This window comes from Idiotropiscis lumnitzeri, chromosome 6, assembly GCF_059441095.1.
Source record: "Idiotropiscis lumnitzeri isolate Australia: NSW breed Sydney's pygmy pipehorse chromosome 6, RoL_Ilum_1.0, whole genome shotgun sequence".
NCBI classification, from domain to species: Eukaryota; Metazoa; Chordata; class Actinopteri; order Syngnathiformes; family Syngnathidae; genus Idiotropiscis; species Idiotropiscis lumnitzeri.
Window position 1 is genome coordinate 12,956,732 of NC_142396.1, and position 22,971 is coordinate 12,979,702.

The 22,971-nt window shown below is 39.7% G+C and overlaps 1 protein-coding gene across 3 annotated transcripts in view; it reads left to right on the forward strand.

Moving 5' to 3' along the window:
• Positions 1–22,971, forward strand: part of LOC148335305 (solute carrier family 66 member 2) — a 35,683-nt gene extending 12,712 nt beyond the window's left edge. The window contains exons 4-6 of one of the 3 annotated variants that reach the window (XM_088299464.1): positions 6,756–6,972; positions 18,098–18,300; positions 18,584–22,971. In XM_088299464.1, the coding sequence (XP_088155590.1) occupies positions 6,756–6,972; positions 18,098–18,266 (386 nt within the window). In that variant the 3' untranslated portion in view covers positions 18,267–18,300; positions 18,584–22,971. Of the gene's footprint in view, positions 1–6,755; positions 6,973–8,728; positions 9,040–18,097 lie in introns of those variants that run through there. The other 2 variants (XM_088299463.1, XM_088299465.1) reach the window with 2 other exon arrangements.

The following is a 22,971-nucleotide window of genomic DNA, read 5'->3' on the forward strand; positions in this document are numbered from 1 at the left end:
TTCTACAGAACACTGCAGAACACACACAGACATGTCTACATGCGTGCACACACACACACAGCTCACTCTTGCTGCACACAAATCCAAAACTAATGTTCACACCTTCTTTTTTAAGTCTTTGGAAGATGCATTTTTGAAGCCCGTCAAAGGTTTTCTCTTGTGGTAATGGTAAAATTCCATCTTAAAATACTTTATTGATCCATAGAGGAAAAATTCTGTTCTCACACGCACACAAATGAATTCCATCGACTTGCAGGAAAGGGATAGTCAGACTGAGGGGGTTGTGTAATGGCGTCACAACAACATTCTGGAAGCAGACCAGAATCTCTCAAAGAACCGTTGCCAATTGTTTCCCTTTTGACCCTCTTTTTATACCACTTATCTTGTTCAGAGTTGGGGAAAGCTGGACTCTATCCAGGGCAAAAGATTGCCCATCAGTCACAGGACTGAGTGAATGGGAAATTGAGCAGGAATTGACCCTGAGTCTTCTGCATCAAAGTCAGCTACGATACATGTGAGCTGCAACACTACCACCTACCAAGACACAGATTCATATGTAATTGTCAGATTATCATAGTTGAATTGCATTTAAATATAAGATTGTAACATATAATGAGGCGGCACGGCAGACGATTGGTTTGCAAGTTGGCCTCACAGTGCAGGGGTGGTGGGTTCCATTCCCGCTCTGGCCTTCCTGTGTGGAGTTTGCACGTTCTTCCCGTGCCTGCGTGGGTTTCCTCCGGGTACTCCGGTTTCCTCCCACATTACAATAACATGCATGGCAGGTTGATATGACGCTCCAAATTGCCCTTTAGTATGAGTTTGAGCGAGGATGGTTGTTCGTCTGTGTGTGCCGTGATTGGCTGGCAACCAGTTCAGGCAGTACCCCGCCTACTGCCCGATGACAGATGGGATTGGCTCCAGCACCCGCCGCGGAACTTGTGAGGAGAAGCGGTTAAGATAATGGATGAATGGACATATAATCACCCTATGATATAATAGGTCATGGGTGGAGGCCTCCAAGTGCATCCTGGCTGGGTGGGAATCTTTTGGGGGTCTTGCAGCTTTGTGTCTTTTACTATGTAAATGTATTGTATTGCATTGTGACAATCAGTGAGGTTGCCATAATCCTTGTGATGTTGAAGAGGATGTTGGCAGACACACTGTGGCAGATGTGACCAAAGAGCTTAGAGAGATGTCTTTATTGTCACACTGTGAAACAAAGTGGTCCACAGGCAGAGTCTTAATTTGTTTGGTTATTTATTGTAACGGATTTGTGACAAGTCAGGCAGTGAAGCAACAAATTGGAAACTGGATTAAACATCAAAGCTGCAATGATGTGCAAAAAAATAAATAAGTGTGTCTGCTGTTGTGAACCCCCACACAGCGTTGCTGTAGATTTAAAAAGATTGTATCTTTATATTGTGTGTACATGCGTGTGTCTGATACTATCTTATTAAATGTGTATGCTTTTAATAGAATTTGACAAGGTTAGAAAAGGTACACAAATCAGGCAGAAACAGCCCAGTAAAATCAAAGATATTGCTGGCATCAGGACAAAATCGCAGAGGCCACAACTGGGGTTTAATTATTTATTTTTCACAAATCAATACTGTTTGTCAGTCCACACGTGTGTGTGTTATTGTTACAAATGGTCTTTCCGTTTCTTTATTTGTTTATATAAAATGCTCTTTTTTTATTTATAAAGGGTGGCTCCAAAATGTTGTTCAGAGAATAATGAAAAGGTTTAACGTCTACATTACACACAAAAGGAAAAATAGCAGTGTTAAATCAAGGTTGTGTTCACAAAAAGCTCTTTTTCTCCATTTTTTTGTCAGGAATAGAAATTTTGACAAAATTTAGCTATTTTCCAACGCTGTCAGCTAAAAACAACGGAAAAAGATAGAAACATACTTTTTTTCTGTTGAAAGAAATGAGTCTAATCGTTCTTTGAGTAGGCTTCATGTTTTTTTTACAGCAGAAGACAATATTCTGTGAGCCTTGCAAGGTCAATCAAAATCCAGTAAAACGCTGAGATTGAGGGGGGTTGCTCCAGTGAAAATGTCTGGGATTTAATGAGTTAAATGAGTTAAAAGGGCATACAGAGGGAAAAAAAAGTCAGAAATAGAATGCTTGCCTTCTTTGCCTGTTGTTTTTCATCCCATATATTCTGTGACATGCATTTCATGGCACAAAAACAGTCTCAAAATTAAAGAGAGCAAGCGGGTTTGGAGGTCAGAGCTACTCTTTCTAAGATAATTGCAGAGCACCCTAGGTGATCCCAGTGAAACTTGAAGAAAAAAAAATGCTATTAGTTTTGAGCTCCATTATTCTGTGAGATGGTTTTCCACCACAAATTCTGGATTCTTTTGGCTTTGTGCAAGTGTACGTATAGTAGTGCAATGTGCAAAAACTGAATCAGATCCAATACAAGAGCTGTATCAAAAAGTATGCCTTTACAAAGATAATGCTCAGTTTAGTCTAATGCTGTCTGAGAGGCATTAATTTCGCAGTGTGATTTAGTCGAGTGACATAGAACTGCACTGCACTCTACAAAAAGGCAAATTATGACAAGAATTTTGGTTACTGTTACCTAACATCAATTCTTAAATGAACACCTCTTTATTGGCCATTACATTTATAACAGCAGGATGCTTAGTCAAGTGTTTATGATACGCATCCGTCCATACAAGAGAGCACAAAACAACATGACAAGTTGGTGATGTTGAACAGACAAGACGAATAGACCAGTGAGCACCGACAAACAGCCAACCAGAGAATAGCAAATTTCATGCGTCTTAAAACCAGCAGAGACGCTTCATACTCGCAGTGCTGAGTCAGCATCTCTTCAAGCCCCGAGAACTGTCACTCACTATCGCCGTCGCAGTGCCGTCGCCTCTGTGCTACACTCTTCAGCTCAGCCTAATGGGAAATGCCTGCAGTATACTGAAGCATTCACACAGAGTCTCCCGAAGACACATATGAGGATGCTGCCTCCTAGCCTGCATTCCTTTTTGGTTGTTACAGTGGATGAAATGTTTTATCTTGATTGTGCTTTGAAGAGAGTCCAGTGAAAAAGGTCCTTACCTTCTCTGAGATAATTGGAGCATGGCCTTGACTTCATTACACATTAAACACAGGGTCATTTGTAGAGAATCACACCTCTCAGCTGGCAGCACAGAAACCAAGGGATACCGTAAACAATCTATAGAACCGAAGAAGCCTTTTGGATCAAAAGATGAAACAGTCTCAACAAACAACTGACTTCTAATTCTGAAATATCTTATGTCAGCAAGTTGGCAATAAAAAAGGGCTAAAAATCAGCCTAATGTTTTAAAACCCATCACTTTTAAAATAGTTGGGGCAAAAATAATCCAACTAAGGGTCAAGAAGGGACCATCTACTATTTGAGTAAATTTGATCCGATTTACTTTTTTGAGGAGTGGCAGGGTTTGTAGAAAACACTCCAAATTTGGGGGTTGTACTGTGCAAAACGAACCTTTTTATTGTGCAAAAAACACTTATGTCTCCCTTATTTATTTCAGTATTTAAACATTTTTTTAATTAATTAATTACTTTATTTGGTTTAAGTGTGTTGTTACACCCATCAACACGCCCCCACCCTGCCAATTTCCAACATTTTTTTTTCTTCATTGGAAATGTATATAAGATGGTTTATCAGCATTTTGGGGGCATGTTCGTGGGTTTTAATATTTATTTTCTTTCTTTTCTACACCTGCATTAGGAGAGCATACAAACTCCAGACAGACACAGCCACAAAATTTGGTTCTGGTCCATAAATTAGTCAGTATTGTGATTGCCTGGCGGTCAGTCTACGTTGTTATCCAGCACATGCGCTTGCTGACCTGATAAAGCTTAAGCGGGATAAAAAATAGATGAATGTATGTATTCTGTCTCAAGGTTATGATTCTCCGTGGATCACTCATGAGTCTGCGTCAAGCTTCTGCCTTTAAGTACCATCGCACAACAGCTTGTAGCAGAAGGGTGCTAAAAAGAGTGTCGAGTCATTATTGCGCTTTGAAACTTTTTGACAATGGAAATGTAAAACATTACATGCTTGCTTTGCTGGAGTGAACCTTATTGCTTGGTGGAAACTTTTTAGTCAGTGAGTCAGGAGAAAAAAACATTTGAGTGGCTTGTCCAGTAGAGGAAGCTTGGGATGATGTATGATATGAGTGGAAAAATAAAAGGGATGCCCTCATGAATGATGCATGATTTTTCTGAGCAATTTGAGTATGCTAGTAAACATAGCAAGGAGAATAACTGGGAGATGTAATGGAATGGAGTGAGATAATAGGAGAGGAAGTCGGTGTGTTGCTCTTTACGTGAAAATGGACCAAGTGCGGGGCATGAAGGAGAGTGCTTAAGTATCTTAAGTGTGTGTAAGTGTGCTACCAATAGGCTGTAGAGTGGGAAGCTAAATTAAAAATCATGTTGACGTCACAGGAAAAAGTAAACTTTTTGAACATCTGGGCCTGATTGGAAAGCTAATGGGATGCCTTTTTTTTGTACTCACTAAGGGCATTTTGCAAAGGCTGCTGCAGTTCCTGCCATCCACAACGTAAATCCCCATCGAAGGCGGGTTCTGAGTTCACACTCCCGATATTTCGAAGATTATTGTTCTAAATCCAGTCTATTCTGGGTGTAATTTTATTCATAACCACTAGAGGGTGACACACATGTTAATCTGAGACTGTGTATATTTGAGAGAAGAACAATTTGAACAAAGAACAACCAAAAATCGGAAATTGTCCGCACAGCCAATTTTTATAATTTAATGTCATCCTTTGTAATCTGCTTTTAAATGCTACAGAAAGCAACAACAGTCCGCTGATTTTTATCAGATATATTTTTAAAGATAAAGATAATGGCCTTTATTAGCCCCACAAGGGGGAAATTTGCAGTTTTGCAGCAGCAGATATAGGTCACACAGAGACGGCGGCGTAAAGTAACCGTTAATGTATAAAGACGTTAATGTATGATTATTGATGCACACTGTCAGATGATAAGTTACATTTGCTAATTTAGAAAAACATGTTTATAGCAATACTGTAAAGACAGAGGGATCTGTAACACTGTACTGTACAATATTTTTGTGTTTTGCTCTTGCTCTCTTTTTGTAAATTATATTTTTGAATGTGTTTGTATTATTTGTGTGTTTAAAGCGGAAGTCAACCCAAATATTTTCTTTCCAAGAATATGTATGTTCTATGCAGGCCCACTTGTCCGTGTCGTACTTTGAGGTGAGACACATTAGTCCCCAAGAGTCGATGTGTGTGCTGTGTGCATGAAAGGACTTTTGTTTGTGTATCTCTTTTACTTGTTTCATCAGCTGTGTGCAATACTCAATATTTTGTGGTTCATGGTAATAAAGCTATTAATCATGTTCACGATTTGCCACAAATATGCCGCAGTGCACTCGCGATAAGACGTCTGCTCTCTTATATCTGAAATGCAAAAGACTGATACATCTGACTGGAAGAGATGAGAAACATTCCAGAGTGCTTCGAGAGGGTGCCCAAATGCATATTTAATCACTAATAAGACCATTTCAAAGCAGAGAGAGCTGTGACTGCATCAGCACAAAGAATACAAGAGCTTGAATATCATTGTTTTCCTCGTCCTCTGTCACTCACTGGCAAGTTACATTAGTTTTTTTTTTACTCCCCACGGTCAGGAGTACTTCTCCATCTGTCAATCTCCATGACAACTAAGCAAACACCTTGCGTAGAATAAATTCCTAGATTTGTTTTCTACAAGTAGAAAAAAAGCAAACCCAGACATTTCATTTGATATTCCTGGACTATTTAATGATATTTGCTACAAAATCTGAATCATCCATTTTAATTTTAACATTGTGGAATTCAAAATGTATTTATATTGACTAATATTTTACAGCAACAGCAGCCCTGCCTCAACTCCACAAACAACTCCCTAGTTTTTCTTGCCATAGTCCCAATGTTCAAAGTACCCACTTTCAGGTCTAGACTCTTTGTTTTGTCGTCTCCTCTTTCTATCTGGGAACCCGCAATGCAGCTTTCCACTGACCCCCTTTAGGTTAATAGCATCGATGGCAGTCATTGTTAACCCGGGCCGGTGTAGAAATCTGAAGATGAACGCTCAGAATAGTTTCAAGCCGGATGCCCTTGCTGACGCACCCCTGTGCATTTACCCGGGCATGGGACCGGCTTACCGTTTGCTTTGACTTGTGCCCCCTGTAGAGCTGCATTTGTGTGTCCAGATGTCCTCCAACTACCCATCCATTATTCACTCTTCAAATTTGACTTTGTCATTGGTGACTGCATCTTACATTTAATGAGAGAAGCTGCTCTTTAGAGAAAAAAAACGCTTTGAATTGCAGAGATCTTTCTATTTGTCTGCACATTTTCAAAGTAGAATGTGATAAATGGATTGCACAAGTGGAAAAATGTTAAGTGAGCCTTTTAACCTCAGAAAATAAACTTTCCAAATCTGCAACACACTCTTACCGAAGGTCAGGTTATTCTAAAGTAATTGAAATGTAAAAGCTTTGGATTCCCTCATTCATCTTGTTCCATTCTGTCATGCATATGCACAATATTGATTTAGGTCTGCCTTCTTCCATGCATCCTTTATACTGTGTTGCTTTCAATAATTTCCTATCTCCCCTCCTCTTACATTTCCACATTCACATACTGCCACCATACGTATATGCACTCCTAATATTGTGCTTTTTTCCACTTTGCCTTTGCCAGACTTGGATCCGCACTATTTCTGGAAGTGGAATGCGTTTGAGGACTACCTTCTCTTCTGTTTCGGCCTCACTGTCCTATGTGCAATGGTCACCATGCTGCTGCTGGAATCTGCCGTCTTCGTAGAGATGCTGGGCTCCCTGGCTGTGATGTTTGAGGCCATGCTGGGCCTCCCTCAACTACTGCAGAACTTCAACAACCACTCCACCAAAGGCATGAGGTATAGCACCGATGCAGTCTCACACCTTTTCTCCTTGACCTAATTTCAAGTAATTTCCGTTAACATGAACTATCAACTAAGTATGCAAATCATTCTATAATCATGAAGAGCAATGTGTGGAAAAAACATGAGTCAACGTTTATATATATATATATATATATATATATATATATATATATATATATATATATATATATATATATATATATATATATATATATATATAATTATATATATATATATTTTATATATATATATATATATAAAAAAAAAGTATTTCTTTTTTTTTTTTTTTTACACCCATCTGCATAGATTTAGCCCCTAAGAGTACCAAGACAGTAGTTTATTACGCAGCCTACTCCTGCAGTGCCTTTAGGATTAAATCTATGGCTACATCCTTCATGCGAAAGCGCTCAGACTGCAGTTCACAGCTTGTCCCACATCAAAGCTGCCAAATGTTACAAATCGTACATATTTTTTACGGAAATAACGCTGACTCAATAGGATTGTGACACTGATTGTTCCGGATATTAAAAAAAAAAAAAAAATACAGGTTGAAGTGGACAAGAGAAGTCATGTGTATTTGCATTCTGGTGGCGATCGGTGGCCGATTTAAACAGAACGTGATAAAGCAAACAATATTACAATGCTTGCCTCCCTGCTGTGACCCAGACAGCTGAGATGGGAAAAAATGCAAGCCACACTCCAAAAGGGGATGTGACAATTTGTCGTAAATCAATCACAAAAAAAGCTCTGAAATCACTACAGATTCTTGTTGTTGTTTTATATATATATATAATGTTTTATATATAATTACATTTCCTTTGTAACAGAAAAATAAACAAAAGATCTATATATTTTTATCTTTTTTTGCTCTTGATTTGATGATACACATATTGAACAACTCAAAATGGTCTATCTCAGACATGATTTATTTACATGACTATTATTTTTTTTAAACAGAACCTCTTTATGGGTTTTTAGCATCAAATGATCAAATACATGAACTACAGCCATGACATTTTTACTAATAGAACACTAACATTTTCCACAATACGTATTGATGTGCAGGATGCTTTATTACATTTAGACATTTTATTTCCTGGGGACGCAAATGGCACCAATTTGTGGAATGATTCCTCTGTTTGAGTATATTTGATTAATCTAATGGTCAACAATACATCATTATGTATTGCTGTGTGTAAACAAAAATGACCAGTCCACGCAGCTAAGTAGTCGTTGCGTACGTTTGCGACTTATCTCTACAAACAACACTTAGGATTTATGACCTTGTTAAATGAGACCAGTGGGGAACAAGCTTGCTTGTGAACGAATAATTTATACTCGTTAAAGTTCTATTTGAGGTTGCGTTGCTTGGATGAGTCACAAAAGCTAACCTATCTGTCGTCTCTGATGCCCTTCAGTTTGGCGGCTTTATATCAGGCAAGGTAGACGTTGGCTAATTTTGTAGTGTGTTTAAACATTGTTTGTGCCAACATTTGTCTTGAAAGAGGTCGGCGCATCAGTCCGTCAGTCATCCTTCTGTTATTATTTCAGTCTGTCCTTTGCCGTCAACGACAGCCCATCAGCGTCAAGAACGTACTTATTGCATCACACACCCATGCGTGCATATATATTTTTTTAACTTGAGTTGAAGGGCTGTTGTGTGACAATATCGATGATGACGGACTGGGCCGGCCTGAAAAAATAACCAAAGGATGACTGACAACCTAAGTACCCACCTCTCTTTTGACAGTGTGGACATGAACAAGAGAAGGCGAGCATGTCCTTGGTTCCTGCTGCTTTTCCCCTTGAGCGCCTGCCCCTTTCACTGAAGACAAGAGGCAAAGATGGCATCTATTTAATATTTTCGACACATACTGCTCAACTGCTTTTCTATTTCCGTTTTTCTGGCCCTCCATGCTTAATCTCAGTGAACAGAGGAACATATAAGCAGCTTGTGCATTACAAATGACTTCATATTCGCCATATGTCCATCCAGATGATTATTTTTTTTCAAGTTTCAATGCAAAGATGCATTGTACTTAAAAGTTGCTTCACTGTCTGTAATTTACAATTCAATGGCCTAAGGTTCTTTTTGATAAACGTGCTCCATTTCACATTGTGTCCTCAAGGGCTACAGCTGTGTTTTCTAGAGCCATCATTTCAGCTCAGAGCGACAGTCTTGCCAAAGATTAATTGTTCAATAATACTACATTAGGGTGCTTATATGACTGATGAAAAGGCCTGGTGTTGTATCATAGCTACGGAAAATGCCTACATGCTCAATATTATGACAATAGACCATCAACCACTTAAGAGTCCTACCATTCCCATTTCTTTTTTTCATTCATTAAAGTGATAAAACTGTCAGAATAAAAAAAAGTCATCAATGATTCATGCAATAAAATGTCACTATCCTAATTGTACAAACTCAGCACTTCTGCCCCAGTGAAAGAAACAGATCATCCTCCCCCCATCAGTTTAGCCTAGCTTGAAAGGCCGTACACATTTAAGTCTGCACATCCCCTCATGTAACACTTGATGTTTTCTCGTCACTTTCCCGTGTTCAATACTGCTTTGTATGACCGTAGGATGTATGTAACTATTTCCACATGCTTTTTATGGAAAATCAACCGGCCTGTTCAAGCACAATCAAACCCATGTAATTATGCCGTCTGTCTAATATTGACACGTTGCATTATTCCTGCACACGTGCACTCACACCAGCACTCTCAGGAAATTGATAACATGGACAACATGGGAGTGGAAAGTAGTACTGAATTTATTAATGGTTATTAGTTGTATTGTGAACCACTGGTTGGCACCTCTGCCTCACAGTTTAGAGGTGCTGGGTTCAATTCCAGCTCTGGCTTTTCTGTGTGGAGTTTGTATGTTCTCCCCGTGCCTGCATCGGTTTTTCTATGGGTGCTCTCTATGTGCATAAAATGCACAGAGCGTCGGGCACTATCGTCCTTGGTTGGCCCCAAACTATACGAGGGGGAACGCTCCGATATGCACTTGACATGTCGTTCAAATATATATGATCAACCACCCCCCCCCCTTTGAAACTTTGGTGCCCCTCCCCCTTCTTGTTACTGTTGCTATGTTTTTATTGTTGATTTGTCTATTTTGCTATGATTACTCTTTTTTTCTCAATTTACTATAGTTACTTACCACTGTCCACTTGCGTGTTGTGGATCATTTCTTTCTCGCTTACTCGATGTTGCCTTACTTTGCTTTCGGCATTTTAGACAGGCCCTCTAGTTTGGACTCATCCCACCATTGTGGTTTGGTTAAGCCTCCAAAGCGCTCTCTGCACAATGTATGAGGCATTCCCTCTATGTTACCACAATATTTTGAATGCAGCAGCCACAAAACAAATCGAGTAAATACCTCGATGAACAGAACTGTTACATCTATGAATTATTTTTAATTACATTGTCATTTGGTGCTTGTTTCCAACCTTACAATGACCTTTTCCGAGCACCACCTGTCAAACATTCTCCTCTGTCTTTCCCTCGCTCTGGTACTTCTGAAAATGCAGTTTCACTCATTTTGATTTGTTTTATCTGTCCGGTCTGCTCTGTTACAGCTCAGTCGCCCACAGCTCTTTTGTCCACACTGACACGCCAGGTTAATTAAATTGCCTTTGACTGTTGAAACAAAGCACACAACGAACTGCACATGGCAACAAATAATACGATTCATCTAAAAATGATGTGCATACATGAGAGATGTGGATTGTGTGGGTGTTTTACCCCCCCCCCATTCAAAATGTAATTTTCATCTTATCTCTTCTCCCCAAATTGCTGAACAATGTCAGTTGAACAGAAGAGGGCTTTCAAGTTGCAATAGCACAGACCAATTTGCGTGTAGTACAAGTGAGTTTTTAATCAGTCCTGTGGATTAAATTCACACACTTCCACACATTTTAGGAGAAAGAATTACATTCATTCTTTGCCTTTAGGGAGTGAATGTAAGTCTGTGTGCGCATGTGTTCATGTTGTCCTTGACACACCTTCACAGTCAACAGCTTATTTCTTTCTCTCTCCATTGTGAGCAGACGGAATAGCAGCCTGATAACAGTTTCATGTTTCTATCGAGGTGGCCTTTACCTCCCAGCCATTTCAGACCCCGGAGGATGTGGCGCAAACATGGTGATGACCTCAAATTGTTTTGTGACCTATCAACCGGCGTTATTCCCAAAGGGGAGTCCTTATGGACTGTCTTTGCAAAAGTGTGATAGCAACCACAGGGGAGTTGTTTTTGCATTCATGCATTTATTTATTTGGGTATGGTGGCTATAGAGGAGCTGAGTCGTTTTCATGCACAAGGATGAAAGTCAAAGTGTCACCAAATGAAACTTCAAAAGCAATTTCTGGTCTTTCACCCAGAATATTTGTCACGTTATGGTATGAGAAAGTTGCACAAGTTACAGAATAAATAAAACTAAAGACGCACACTCATTTATTTATTTATTTTTAGACTTTCACTGACTTGTCTACCTTTGATCTCTTGTGAGTATGTTTGGATAAATATGATGGTGCGATCACTGGTTGCACAGTGGTGTACACTGCTTGAATTCTGCACAGGCAACAGTTCCCAATTAGAGATGGTGTCAAAAATGAATGTGAATGGTTGTTTGTGTGTATATATATGTTGGCTGTTTTTGAATAGTGATAGACCGATGTTTTTTTCACAAAGAAATGGTTGGTGTCAAATTATAGAATAATAATGGACTCCACCTTTTGACTGTTTTAATGTCTTTCAACACGTGTTTATCAAACAGCTTTAGTGTCTTTTAGATCTCAGAAAACGTTTTAAAATTCAACCAAAAAGTGCAGGGAGCTCCCACGCTGAGCAGCAAAACATACAATTAAATATCTCCTTAAAGTTTACAACCGAAAGAGTCTTCACAATATTCTGTAACAGAAATGTTCAACTTCCATGCTTCACGTATTATGTTTGTTTTAAAGTTCAAAACCTAAAAAGTGTATCCACAACGCAGCCACTGACCACCAGAGAAATGAACATCTAATCAACAACGGCTGTCTTTTCTCTTGCTTTTTGTGGGTGTTTCTTTATTCTTGTGTGATCCCATCTGCAGCTGCCGTCTTTGTCATATTGGCTTTCTGTGGCAGAAACGAGAGAAATTGCCACAGCCATTATTGAGTTTCGCTTGTAGTGCTTTGCTATCAACTTCTGCTCCAGCTTTAGCTTACACACACAGATACGTACAGTCATATACACCTATGAACTCACTCACTCACTCACTCCTTACTAATTAATGTATCAATGTTATCAGCATCCTTATTTACAGAGCTGGGCAGTCTGTCCCGGCCAGACACCCGTTTTTACGAGGCGGCCAAAAGTTCATCTCAACCTACTCAGCGAAATGGGCAAACGACAAAAATTGCCGTCAAAAGCGCCACTACGAACTGTGCGTACTTACTTGCATTGGGCACGTTCATGGAAAAGAAGGGGTCGGGGGCCGACAATTTTTATGATTTAGGCCGGAAGGTTGAGGCAGGTATGGTACCTAGGTCGCGGCCGGAGGGCGGGGTACTGACCGGCAAAAAAAGTTCAAGTGCCCAGCTCTGGTTATCAGCAACCTTATTTCAAATTTTTTTAAACCTCTCTCCGGAGCCATGTGGTTGACGCAACAGGTAAGTGGCTCCCCATTGTTCTTATATAATGTTAATGGGCTCATAGTAACATTGCAAGTATAACTAGGTGTGAGTTGTAGAAGAGATTAATTACAGTTTTGGTAAACCTGTATCCTTAACCTACCTTTGCTCAGTGTACCATTCACATATATTCTTTCCTCTCCCGGTGCGTGAATCTTGCGAGGCAGGGCGAAATCTCTGAACCACAAACAGCTTTCACCACTGATTGGTCGTTACCCACTGCATGAGCAACCAATCAGATGGTGCTGCGGGCGGGTAAATGCTGGAGAGAGTTACAGCCACGGAGTTAGCAGACAGATGTATGCTGCGGCTATCGGAGCCAAAATAAGTCAGTTTTCAATTGATCGCATATCGGCCGTCAAATTAATAATAAAAAAAAGCCCGATGCCGATAATTGTCAAAATGCCAAATATTGTCCCGATAATCAGCCCAGCCGATAATCGGTCTATCAACTACTAATGAACAGATCCGGCTCTAGTCCTCCATTCACCCAAAGCTAGCTCGTATAATTTCCAGCTGCCCGCAACCCTGTGTAGGATGAAACGAATTGGAAATGGATAGAGAAACGTAGACTGGCACAACAGCCTTGGAATATATTTGTGCTAGTTTAATTCCTAATACACATTTTGAGCTTACTGTTTATTCAGCAAGCCCTGAACTTCACTTAAGGCAAACCGACCGATACACCTCTTCACCTAACCTTTGTTTCATTTTGTAGAATCCATTATCATACATATATTGTTACTTTTCAGCATTTGCCATGTGCAATCAATAAACATGCATTATTCATAGTAAGTGGGCCTGCAAGCGCTTCTGCAATACCATGCTCTTGAATTTCCACACACATCGTTGTGTGTGGGCATACAGAAAACAAGCATGGGTGAACTCATCATCCTGACGCACACATGCAAAGTTGTGCTGAAAAAAAGCTGCGGTTGAAGCTTCAAACATCAGCAAATTGGCTCGAGAGTGTATGGAGTACGATCAATTGGTTGCTCACCGCCAAATTTATACAAAGCTCAAATCCCATCATTACTTATGTAACAGCTAATTGACGATAAATTCTCATCCATCACAAATAAACTTTCCTCTTGTATGTTCCTCTATGTCGTCAGAATGAGAAAACTCAATATTTGATGTCCAAGCATTCGGTGATGAAAACTGAAGGAGCATCACATAGTGTGCACTGTGGTGTCAAGGACATTTTGGCCATTTTGCTGACGTTCAAAGCCACATTTGGACACCCAAGCATGACTTGGGCAGTGGACACTGTGTGGAATTCAGCACAGGGGGCTATAAAGAAAGATAAGACGACAATAGTGGATGGGAGTTGAGTCTGAGGAGTGACAGAAGGATGAGGATGAAGGCTCATGAAGAAAAGGAATGGCCAAGGGTAACTGGCGTGACGAATTGAGACGATAGTTTATGTAATACCTCAATACATTCTGGTATAATTTTACAGGGTTTTGATAGTTGTCTTTCAATCTTTCCAGCAAGTCAGGTTTTTCCGGCTCACGTCATTTGATTGGCCCAGATTATATAGCGGACGTGCTTCCTGATACAATCCTCCAATTGATCACAACTTGACAGCTGCACACTAGACTAGGTTTAGAGAATAAACTCGCACATCTTTTGTGCTGATCTGTTGAACAAATGTCATGTTGTGCAGGTCAAGTAAAGCTAGTCGGAAGGTTAACGTGCTTGATTCAACATAACTGTTCTGCAGAGCAAGGCATCTTTTCGGATTTGATAGTTGGAATAGCTGGTATTAGCATTTTCACTTGGCTTTCTTCAAGTTCTTGAACAAAAGTAGTTTATCAATCACTGTCGATGGATGAACGGGTGGTTCACTGTATTGCAGTCGGATATTGTCATTACGATTAATATAATTCCAATAAATATGTACGTAGTCTCTGGATGTGGTCAGCCAGTATCAATGTTAATCAAAATATCTTTTTCAGTGTTTACTTTTAATGATATTTAAAGACACTTTACACTATTAGAGACTTGAAATGAGTAAATAGCAGATTCCCCACTAAAGTCCATTCAAGTGTCTTTTTGAGTTTCTTTCTAAATGCCACTCTGACACATCTTGTGCACTAGTCCACCTGAGCTGAGCCCAAGAACTAACAGCCGTCCTGACAGCCCTAATCATTATTCGTCACAATTAGTGGCTTGCCCACATGTGGTGCAGCCCTTCACGGTGCGCAGTCAGCCTTCCCATACGTTGTCCATTTCTCTGTCCTGTCCTGTGTAACTATCAGGGTGGTTTTGTTACTCACCTTTCTCAAGATTTAGAGTTCCATACACTATATAATCATCCATCTCTCACCGTTTTCCCCTCACCTCCATCCGCTGTCATCCAAAACTGACCTGCTCTTTCTATAGCTATCCCTCAAGTACCCAGTTCACCATTTCACCCTTTCCGCTTCCATTTCTCAGCACTTAGCTGAGATGAAGGCGTCAGGTCAGGCTCGATCAATGCAACTTGACCAGGGTGAGGTATGGAGTTTGCCTCGTGGTGTTTGTGTGTGCATGTGTGTGTATGTACATTGCGTATACACTTAAGTGAGAATGAAATGTTCGTATGCAATTTCATTGTTTGCACATTTGGTTTCGCTTGGTCTCTTGTATTTATCGTGCAAATAAAAGCAAACACTGCTGGTTGATTAGTGTGTGTGTGCGTTGGTGTGTGGGGGTGTGTGTGCGTGTGTGTGATAATGTAAGATGTGGTAGTCACTTACTCAGTCTTTTCAAACAGTACCATGATCACTTCCTCTCCATGTGCATGTACAGAGCATCACTCTGCTCCCAATTCAATCATTTGTTTTCAAGGTCTTTCAGCAGTTGTCAGCATAGCCGCATCAAGGCCTAATTTGCCATCATATGGCACTATGTGAGACTGGCATGATAAAGAGTAAAGAATAAAATGTGGGAATTGGATGCATGCCTGCCAAAGTTAAATGTCCTCCAAATGGTGTTTGGTCCCCTTTCTGCTCCATTGCATTTGAGATTATGCTTAAAGTACAGATGACCTGCCCACTGTAATTATTTTGATAATGAGTTGTCTTTAATAATGGTGCCGGCTGTCTCTTGAGCAATGAAATCACACAAAGGGAGGGGGGTAAATAATTTAAGAGGAGAGGGAAGGTCTGCAGAGTTGGAACATTGATGGATGGCTCCAGAGATGATTGTCTATATATATATATATATATATATATATATATATATATATATATATATATATATATATATATATATTGTAATCACCCGCCAACATCTATGCAGTATGTTTGTAAATTTCTGTATATTGCAAGTGATGTAGACTGACTAAAGCCTGCTACAGGAATTGGAGGTAGAGGACAATGGAGGCAGTCGGCATATGTTGAAGAAAATTTAGTTGGTTTTGTTATTAGCTTGTCATCTCTTGCTAAAGGTTGACTGTTATCACACTTGTCACTGAAATCACTTCAAAGACAATATAGACTTTGAAGAACAAAGGCCCCTGAAGAAACAAGCCTTATATATGATATAGCAGAGACCTGTATAGAATGGTAGCTTTGAAAAGGACGCCAGCAATACTTATGTTCTTTGGCATTGTTAAAGTTGCTTGAGTCAACACAATGGAACACACACCGCTTGTCTACAAGATGAACTAGTTACAAAAATGTGCTGGTGGGGTTTAACTATCGTAATAATAGTGGTCATTATTTTTTTTTAAATGAATCACTTACCCCTCACCTCTCAAATTGATAGAGCCTGACCGTCACTCACTCCTTAGTTTGAATTGTGGTTATTTCAATTACGTTTTATATTTGAATATGATGTGAGTGCTTTGTAACACAGGCCAACTTCAAATTATTTGGCACATTACTGTGTTATCTAACATTCATAAGAAGTATAGTGACCCCCCAAAGGTGGGTAAGGCTTAATACTGGTCGTGTGGACTAAACTCTTAACGCATTCCCCCACTCATGGTATCGCATGAAGGCCATAGCTCTTACGAAGCAACCAATCAGGAATCTCAGCTGTCCTCACTTGACTGCTAGCAGACTTATCGGGGACCGCATCGTGACTGAGTTTTGCAATGATGCACGCTGACTTGTTCATGAACATTATAGAATTTCGTTTTTCTCTTTGGCATTTTGGTGCAATAATCTCTGCGTTTCCTCACAAATTAATCTTAGAAACATTTTTTGTATTTACCGGTACTAATCTTTGTCACAGTTGAGAATTACAGCTAAGGTTACCAAGTAACCAACATATCTGCTTTGCACTTTCTTTGTCTGGACCCACATATTGTAGGGAATATATTGTTATCGTCGTTTCCTTACCAATGCTTCGGTTTCTTGCCAGTGCCTTCAGGGACCCCAGGGGATAAATGGGACAGCTCACGGATAGTACGGTCCATACGTCCCTATGGTCATTAGGCTGCTTCCCAACCTATATAGACTCATCATCCGCATCATTCTCATCGCTATCTCTGGTGGTTTCCTGGCTGTGCCACTGCACGTTGGATAGATGTTGTCCTCTGACTTTGCTTTCTCCCCCACCTCAGTAAGACCCCACAATATATCTCCTTGATAACTGATGGGCTTTCTCTCTCCCGGGCCCAGTCAGCTCAAATAAAAATTATAAACTCATATTCCATTCATGCCAAGGGGTATAAACTCTCAGGGGATCGGGGTGGAGAACAACTGGAGCAGAATTGAGGTAAGACGATTTATTGAGTGTGAAGGTTTACAAAGTCAAGAAACATGACAGTAAGTGAGGCCGGACAGACACAGAATGTAAAGGGGAGCATAAATAATCCAAAAATGAAGTGAAACAAGGGATGAGATACAATTAAGATGACATCAAATGGGGGGGAGTGGAATATGTGAAGCTGTGATGCAAGATAACGAACATGTTTCCTCCGCTTGTGCGTTTCCTTCTGACTGCTGTGCTTGCATCAGGCTGCTGGCACTACATATTACTGTAGGCTTTTTTTTCTTGCAGCTTGTGGGTAAATTGGAGTACCATATGGGCAATATTGTATGACAAATATTAGCAAGCAAAAGGTCTTTACATTATTTCAGGATCTTAGAGTAGCCGTGAGAATGCAGTGTTTTTGTTTATTATGGTAACCGTTTGACCTTGAGAGTGAGTCTGTGCGCTATTGGTTTTTCACTGCTTAACCTGCAGTTTCTTTGCGAAGGTCATTCATTCAACCCAAACATGCATACAGCAATGAAGGTCTGCTGGGGTTCACCAGGGGAGGGTTACCATGGCAACTAGATGATCATATTTAAAGTGTAGTTGTAAGTAGTAATGGCGATTAGGACCGCTAAAGATTAACTCCGGCTCCTGAATCTGCTATGATTGCCTGCTATGATCATGTTGTCTTTATCTACCAGTATAGATTAAATTGATCTTTTTCTGTCTCCTTGCTCCAGTGTGAAGATGGTTCTGCTGTGGACGGTCGGAGACGCCTTCAAGACGTCCTACTTTGTGATGAACGAAAGCCCATCTCAGTTCTGGGTGTGTGGTTCTGTCCAGATCCTCATTGATGTGGCTATTCTGCTCCAGGTGCTGTACTACAGCCGGGACACACCATCAAGCTAGGCTGAACAAGACAACACAGGATTGTTTGCTTCAGGTGTGATCAGATGAAACCATAAGTGAAATGTTGGTATTTTCAGGGAAAACTTTAGCTTTAAATGGAACTTTAATTTGAACGCCACAATTTTATCCTTGAGCACCTCCACTGTAGCTTTTCTCAGATAATGTAGCATTTACTGTCGATGTGCTTTTAGATGTTTCTTTTTGTTATATGAGACTGAATCAGACAGTCCTTTTTAGTGGACATAGAGAATGTAAGAGGCAAACATTACTCACATTGGCAGCTCCCTAACTGCTGGTCTGTGTTGCTCTAATGGCAGCTGTAACAAGCAGTGCTGCACCAGTAGACCTCCACTGGCCTCTATCGCTTGACTGATGAGTCTTCCACTCTACTCCACACCTCACCAGACTGGTCCCATGTCATTCAATCTGTGTGCGTGCACGTATGTGTGTGTGGGGGGGGGGGAGTGCGTCTGTGTGTGTATTTTCTAGAGAGTGTGAAACTGTTGGGATACCTGCTGATGTGTGCTCGCAGCCAATTTTCGATTTTTGCCGTTGGCAGTGCCAAGCAAGGCTGCACAATGTACAGCTACTAATGGTCTCTGCAAAGGCCATCAGTCTGTGTGTTAGGACACAACCTGTGAGCTTTATTGAGGAGGCATGAATTTCTCTCTAAATATATATATATATATATGTGTGTGTGTGTAAAATTAGTGCTGTCAAGTGATTCATTTTTTAACTAATTAATCACAAAAAATTCCATGATTAATCCTGATTAATCACATTTTTCAACTATTATATTTTGCAATGCTTATAACAATTATTTACTTCAATATCTTGGAATTGATGCAAAATCACCAAATATGAAGTATATTTAATTCAAAGACTGTTCTAATAGCTTCTTGAACACGATCTAAATGGAGACATCTTTGCAGACATTTATTTTCGAAACATTTCTCAAAACTGCCCACAAGCGCCACACTCCAGCAGTGTTGGTTTGCAAGGCCCAGTGGTAATTTAAACACAGTGTTTTGTTCTGAGACGTGCTAAAGCCAGCAAATATGGCACAATCTTTGCAAAATATGCAAATTATTTTTTAAGTAAATCAAACTGAGTTAACTGAGTTGAAATATTTAACTGAGTTAAATTTTTTGGGATTAATCACCTGAGTTAATGCTTTAATTTTGATATTAAATATAGTTACACCTTTACGATCAAATGACGTCCAATGAACAAGGTTTGCCACAGCAAACAACATGCTGAAGCTTGTTTTTGATTGGATCGTATGTATAGATTGTTTTTATTCATCTTTTAAATCAACAATCAGCTTATTTCTGTTGCGCTACATTTACACTACAGTATGTTCCTGGGAGCCACGGCAGCCCCGTTTGCCCAAAATGTGTGTGAGCTGTCAGATTTTGGCCATTTGTGTCCACATATACAAAGTTTTGTTAAGTTTTCTGCCAGCAGTTCACCACACATACGTGCACGTTCACTTTTGATGCTTTCCCTCATATCCTGATCGTGGTCTGACAAACTCTATTGAACATCTGACACCTTTTTCACTTTCCACAATGACTTAATACGGATGAAAATTGGATGCCATTGGGCACAACGACTCGAATGAAGCTCCCCAAAACTTGAAAGGACCGTGAGATGCCAGTGAAGTATGTATGTTTCACTGCACTTTTCACATTTTGTTGCATTTGCCTCTTAGGACTACAACCAACCAGGTTTCTCTGACTGCAATGGCAGTTCTTTGACAGTTTCACAATGTGACTGGTAATAGGTAGTGATTGCCTATTCCATCACCCCGCATTGTCTCACACCATCCCGTTTGGTCCACAGCTGCCTGAAATGTGATTACTGTGACTGCTGGGAACATTGTGTAAATGTAGCATTACATTTCCTGTGCACATCATATTTATAATGCACCAAGCACTGAGTCTGTTTTACATGCTTGTACAAAAACATAAGAATTTGTTAATTCAGGAAATTTCATTTTATGCAGCTTGTAAAAGAACTGAGAAACATGTCCAATTTCAAGAGCTCCAAAAATCCTTTTGCTATCATGATTTTGTGGCTCACTACAGCATTACCATTTATTAGGTGTGAAAGATTTATATTTCTTACAACTACAATCACTAAATAACACAATTACAAAGTCTCAATATGGAATGTTTTCTGGTAATTCTTAGATCAATGATGTCACTCCATGAGATGTATGTATAACAGTGACAACTCAAATATTTGGACAACCACCAATTGTGCAAGCTTCCCACTTCAAGTGAAGGATAGAAAAATAATTTCTTTATGATATGTTTGAGCAACCCCACTTGTCGAAACACGGTATTGTGATTAAGATTGTGTTTATGGAATGTTAATTAAGCATAAAATCCACCCGGTTTTATTCATCTCAGGTTTGGTTGTGACTTGAGCCCTGAGTAACTCTGATGTCATTTGCAGTCGACGACAAAAAAAAAATAGCAAACTAGCCGACCCCGCAAACACAATATGATTCTTAATGCTGTGTTTACACTAGCGGGGGCACTGAACATACATTATTATTGTGAAGAAAATGTTTGACTTCCCCTTTAAGGATTGAGAGAGGAATGTAAATTTTCAACATAGGTACACTTAAACTGTGAGAGACAGAATTTGAAAAAAATATATACACGTATCTGAACACCTCCCAACCAGCAAGTGTTCTGGCACTCCAAACCGTTTTTACCTCTTTGATCCTCAACTTGTTACCTGCATTAATGGCACCTGTTTGATCTCATTATCTGGATAAAAGAAACATCCCCACTGGGGCTGTTATAGTTTGGGAATTTTATTTATATTTAGCAGTATTAGTGTTCGTTTTTAAAAAAGTGCTTTACTTGTGTGAACAATTAAAAAAAAAAGACCATGACCAAGTATGATGTTGTAAAAAAAAAAAAAAAAGAATCAACAAAAATATTAATTTAAAACATTTTTATGTTTCACGGTACAATTTACAGTAAAATTACAATAAGTGCAGTGCATGCCGCTTTGAAAGTCAGATGCAGGCATGCGCTCCAATTATAATAACGCTTGGATGCCTCGTTTGCTAATTCAGTTGCCAACTTCTAAAGTGGATTTGTGGCTTTAATTAATATTGAGAAGTATTACACATTTTTTTACATGCTGCATGTATTTTTTTCCTGAACCAAAAAAGGAATGCACTTTTTACCCAACGTTGCGTTTCGAGCTGAGTAAAATGTTAAGAGCAGATGAGCCATTCGAGCCACAGCCACACACAAACTCGTCTCCTAGGGCCACGTCATCAGGTCATTTTCTTTTTTATTGGCTGACGCTAGACATTGACCAAACACACCGCACGGGCAACTAAGGAGTAGAAGAATTTCAAGGTCCTGGAGTGGCCTAGCCAGTCTCCAGACATCAACCCAATAAAGAACCTGTGGAGGAAGTCGAAAGTACCAGTGACAGCCCCAAAATGTGACACATCTAGTACTACATGGAGGAATGGGACAAAGATTCCTGATACATTATGATAAAAACTGGTCAAGAACTACAGGAAACATTTGACCTGTGTAATTGGCCACCAAAGCTACATTACAAAATGCTGTGTTGAACTTTTTATCGTCCAAATATTTAATTTCTGCGAGAACATACAAATAAATCTTTTTTTTTTTCCTTTTTACATTTTGTCCTCCACACCTGAAGTGCACCTATGATGAAACATACTGCTCTCATCCCTTTAAGTGGGACAACTTGCACAATCAAAATACTTTTTTGCACCGCTGTCTATTCTAGGTGAAATCATAAACGTTTGGCATGCTAGTGTAGGCTCTCTGAGAAACGGCCAACATCAGCACGTACTGTAAGCTGCGCATCTGTCATTTCTATATGTGTGTGCTAATTTGCAGCCTGCAGTCCATATATGTATGGTCCTGTATAGCTCTTAAACCCCGTCGACTTTGCACGAATGTGTGGATATTACACGTTTGATGGATGTAAAACCCACAGCGCCACAACATGCATGAGCCATCCCGGCCTGGGCTTTACATGTCAAATTGTTGTATTTATAGAAGTGTCCAAGTGGTTGATAGATTTTTCAGATGTCCGGCTAATACTGCAGCTGTCAACTGTTTGTGTGTGACCTTTTGCTGTTTATTTGTTCTGTGTGTGTCTTTGTGTTCATGCATTTTTCAAATCCTTGTATCTAATTTTTCACATGGTTACTGAAATGTGTTTAAACTCAACACAACTAAGCTACATAAAAGCTACATTGCAGCTTCTTTGTATTTTTTTTCAAAAAAACATTTTTTACCAGATAGGCTATTGTAAACAGGTTAAAGAATTTCTTCTTCGCTTGGCCTCAGTAGCATCGACAAACACGTTTGCCTCATGTCCATAGTTGGTTGACGCAATGATTTTCATCTTGCATTTTTTGTCAAGTGATTTTGTATGGAGGAAAAATGTTACTTATATTGCTTTGAATGTCTTTCCTTTGCAAATGTGTTTTATTGACTTGTGATCCAAATCACCCAACCGTAGTTGTTAAATTGGATTCTGATGCCTACGAATGTGACATTTGTGGAATGAAACCATGCAAATTTACTGCCTAAATTGTTCAATGAATATTTTTCACTGTCTCCTTGAAACAGTATGTCTGTGAAATATTGATGGTGTTATTTGTTTCAAACAAAGTATTTATATTGCA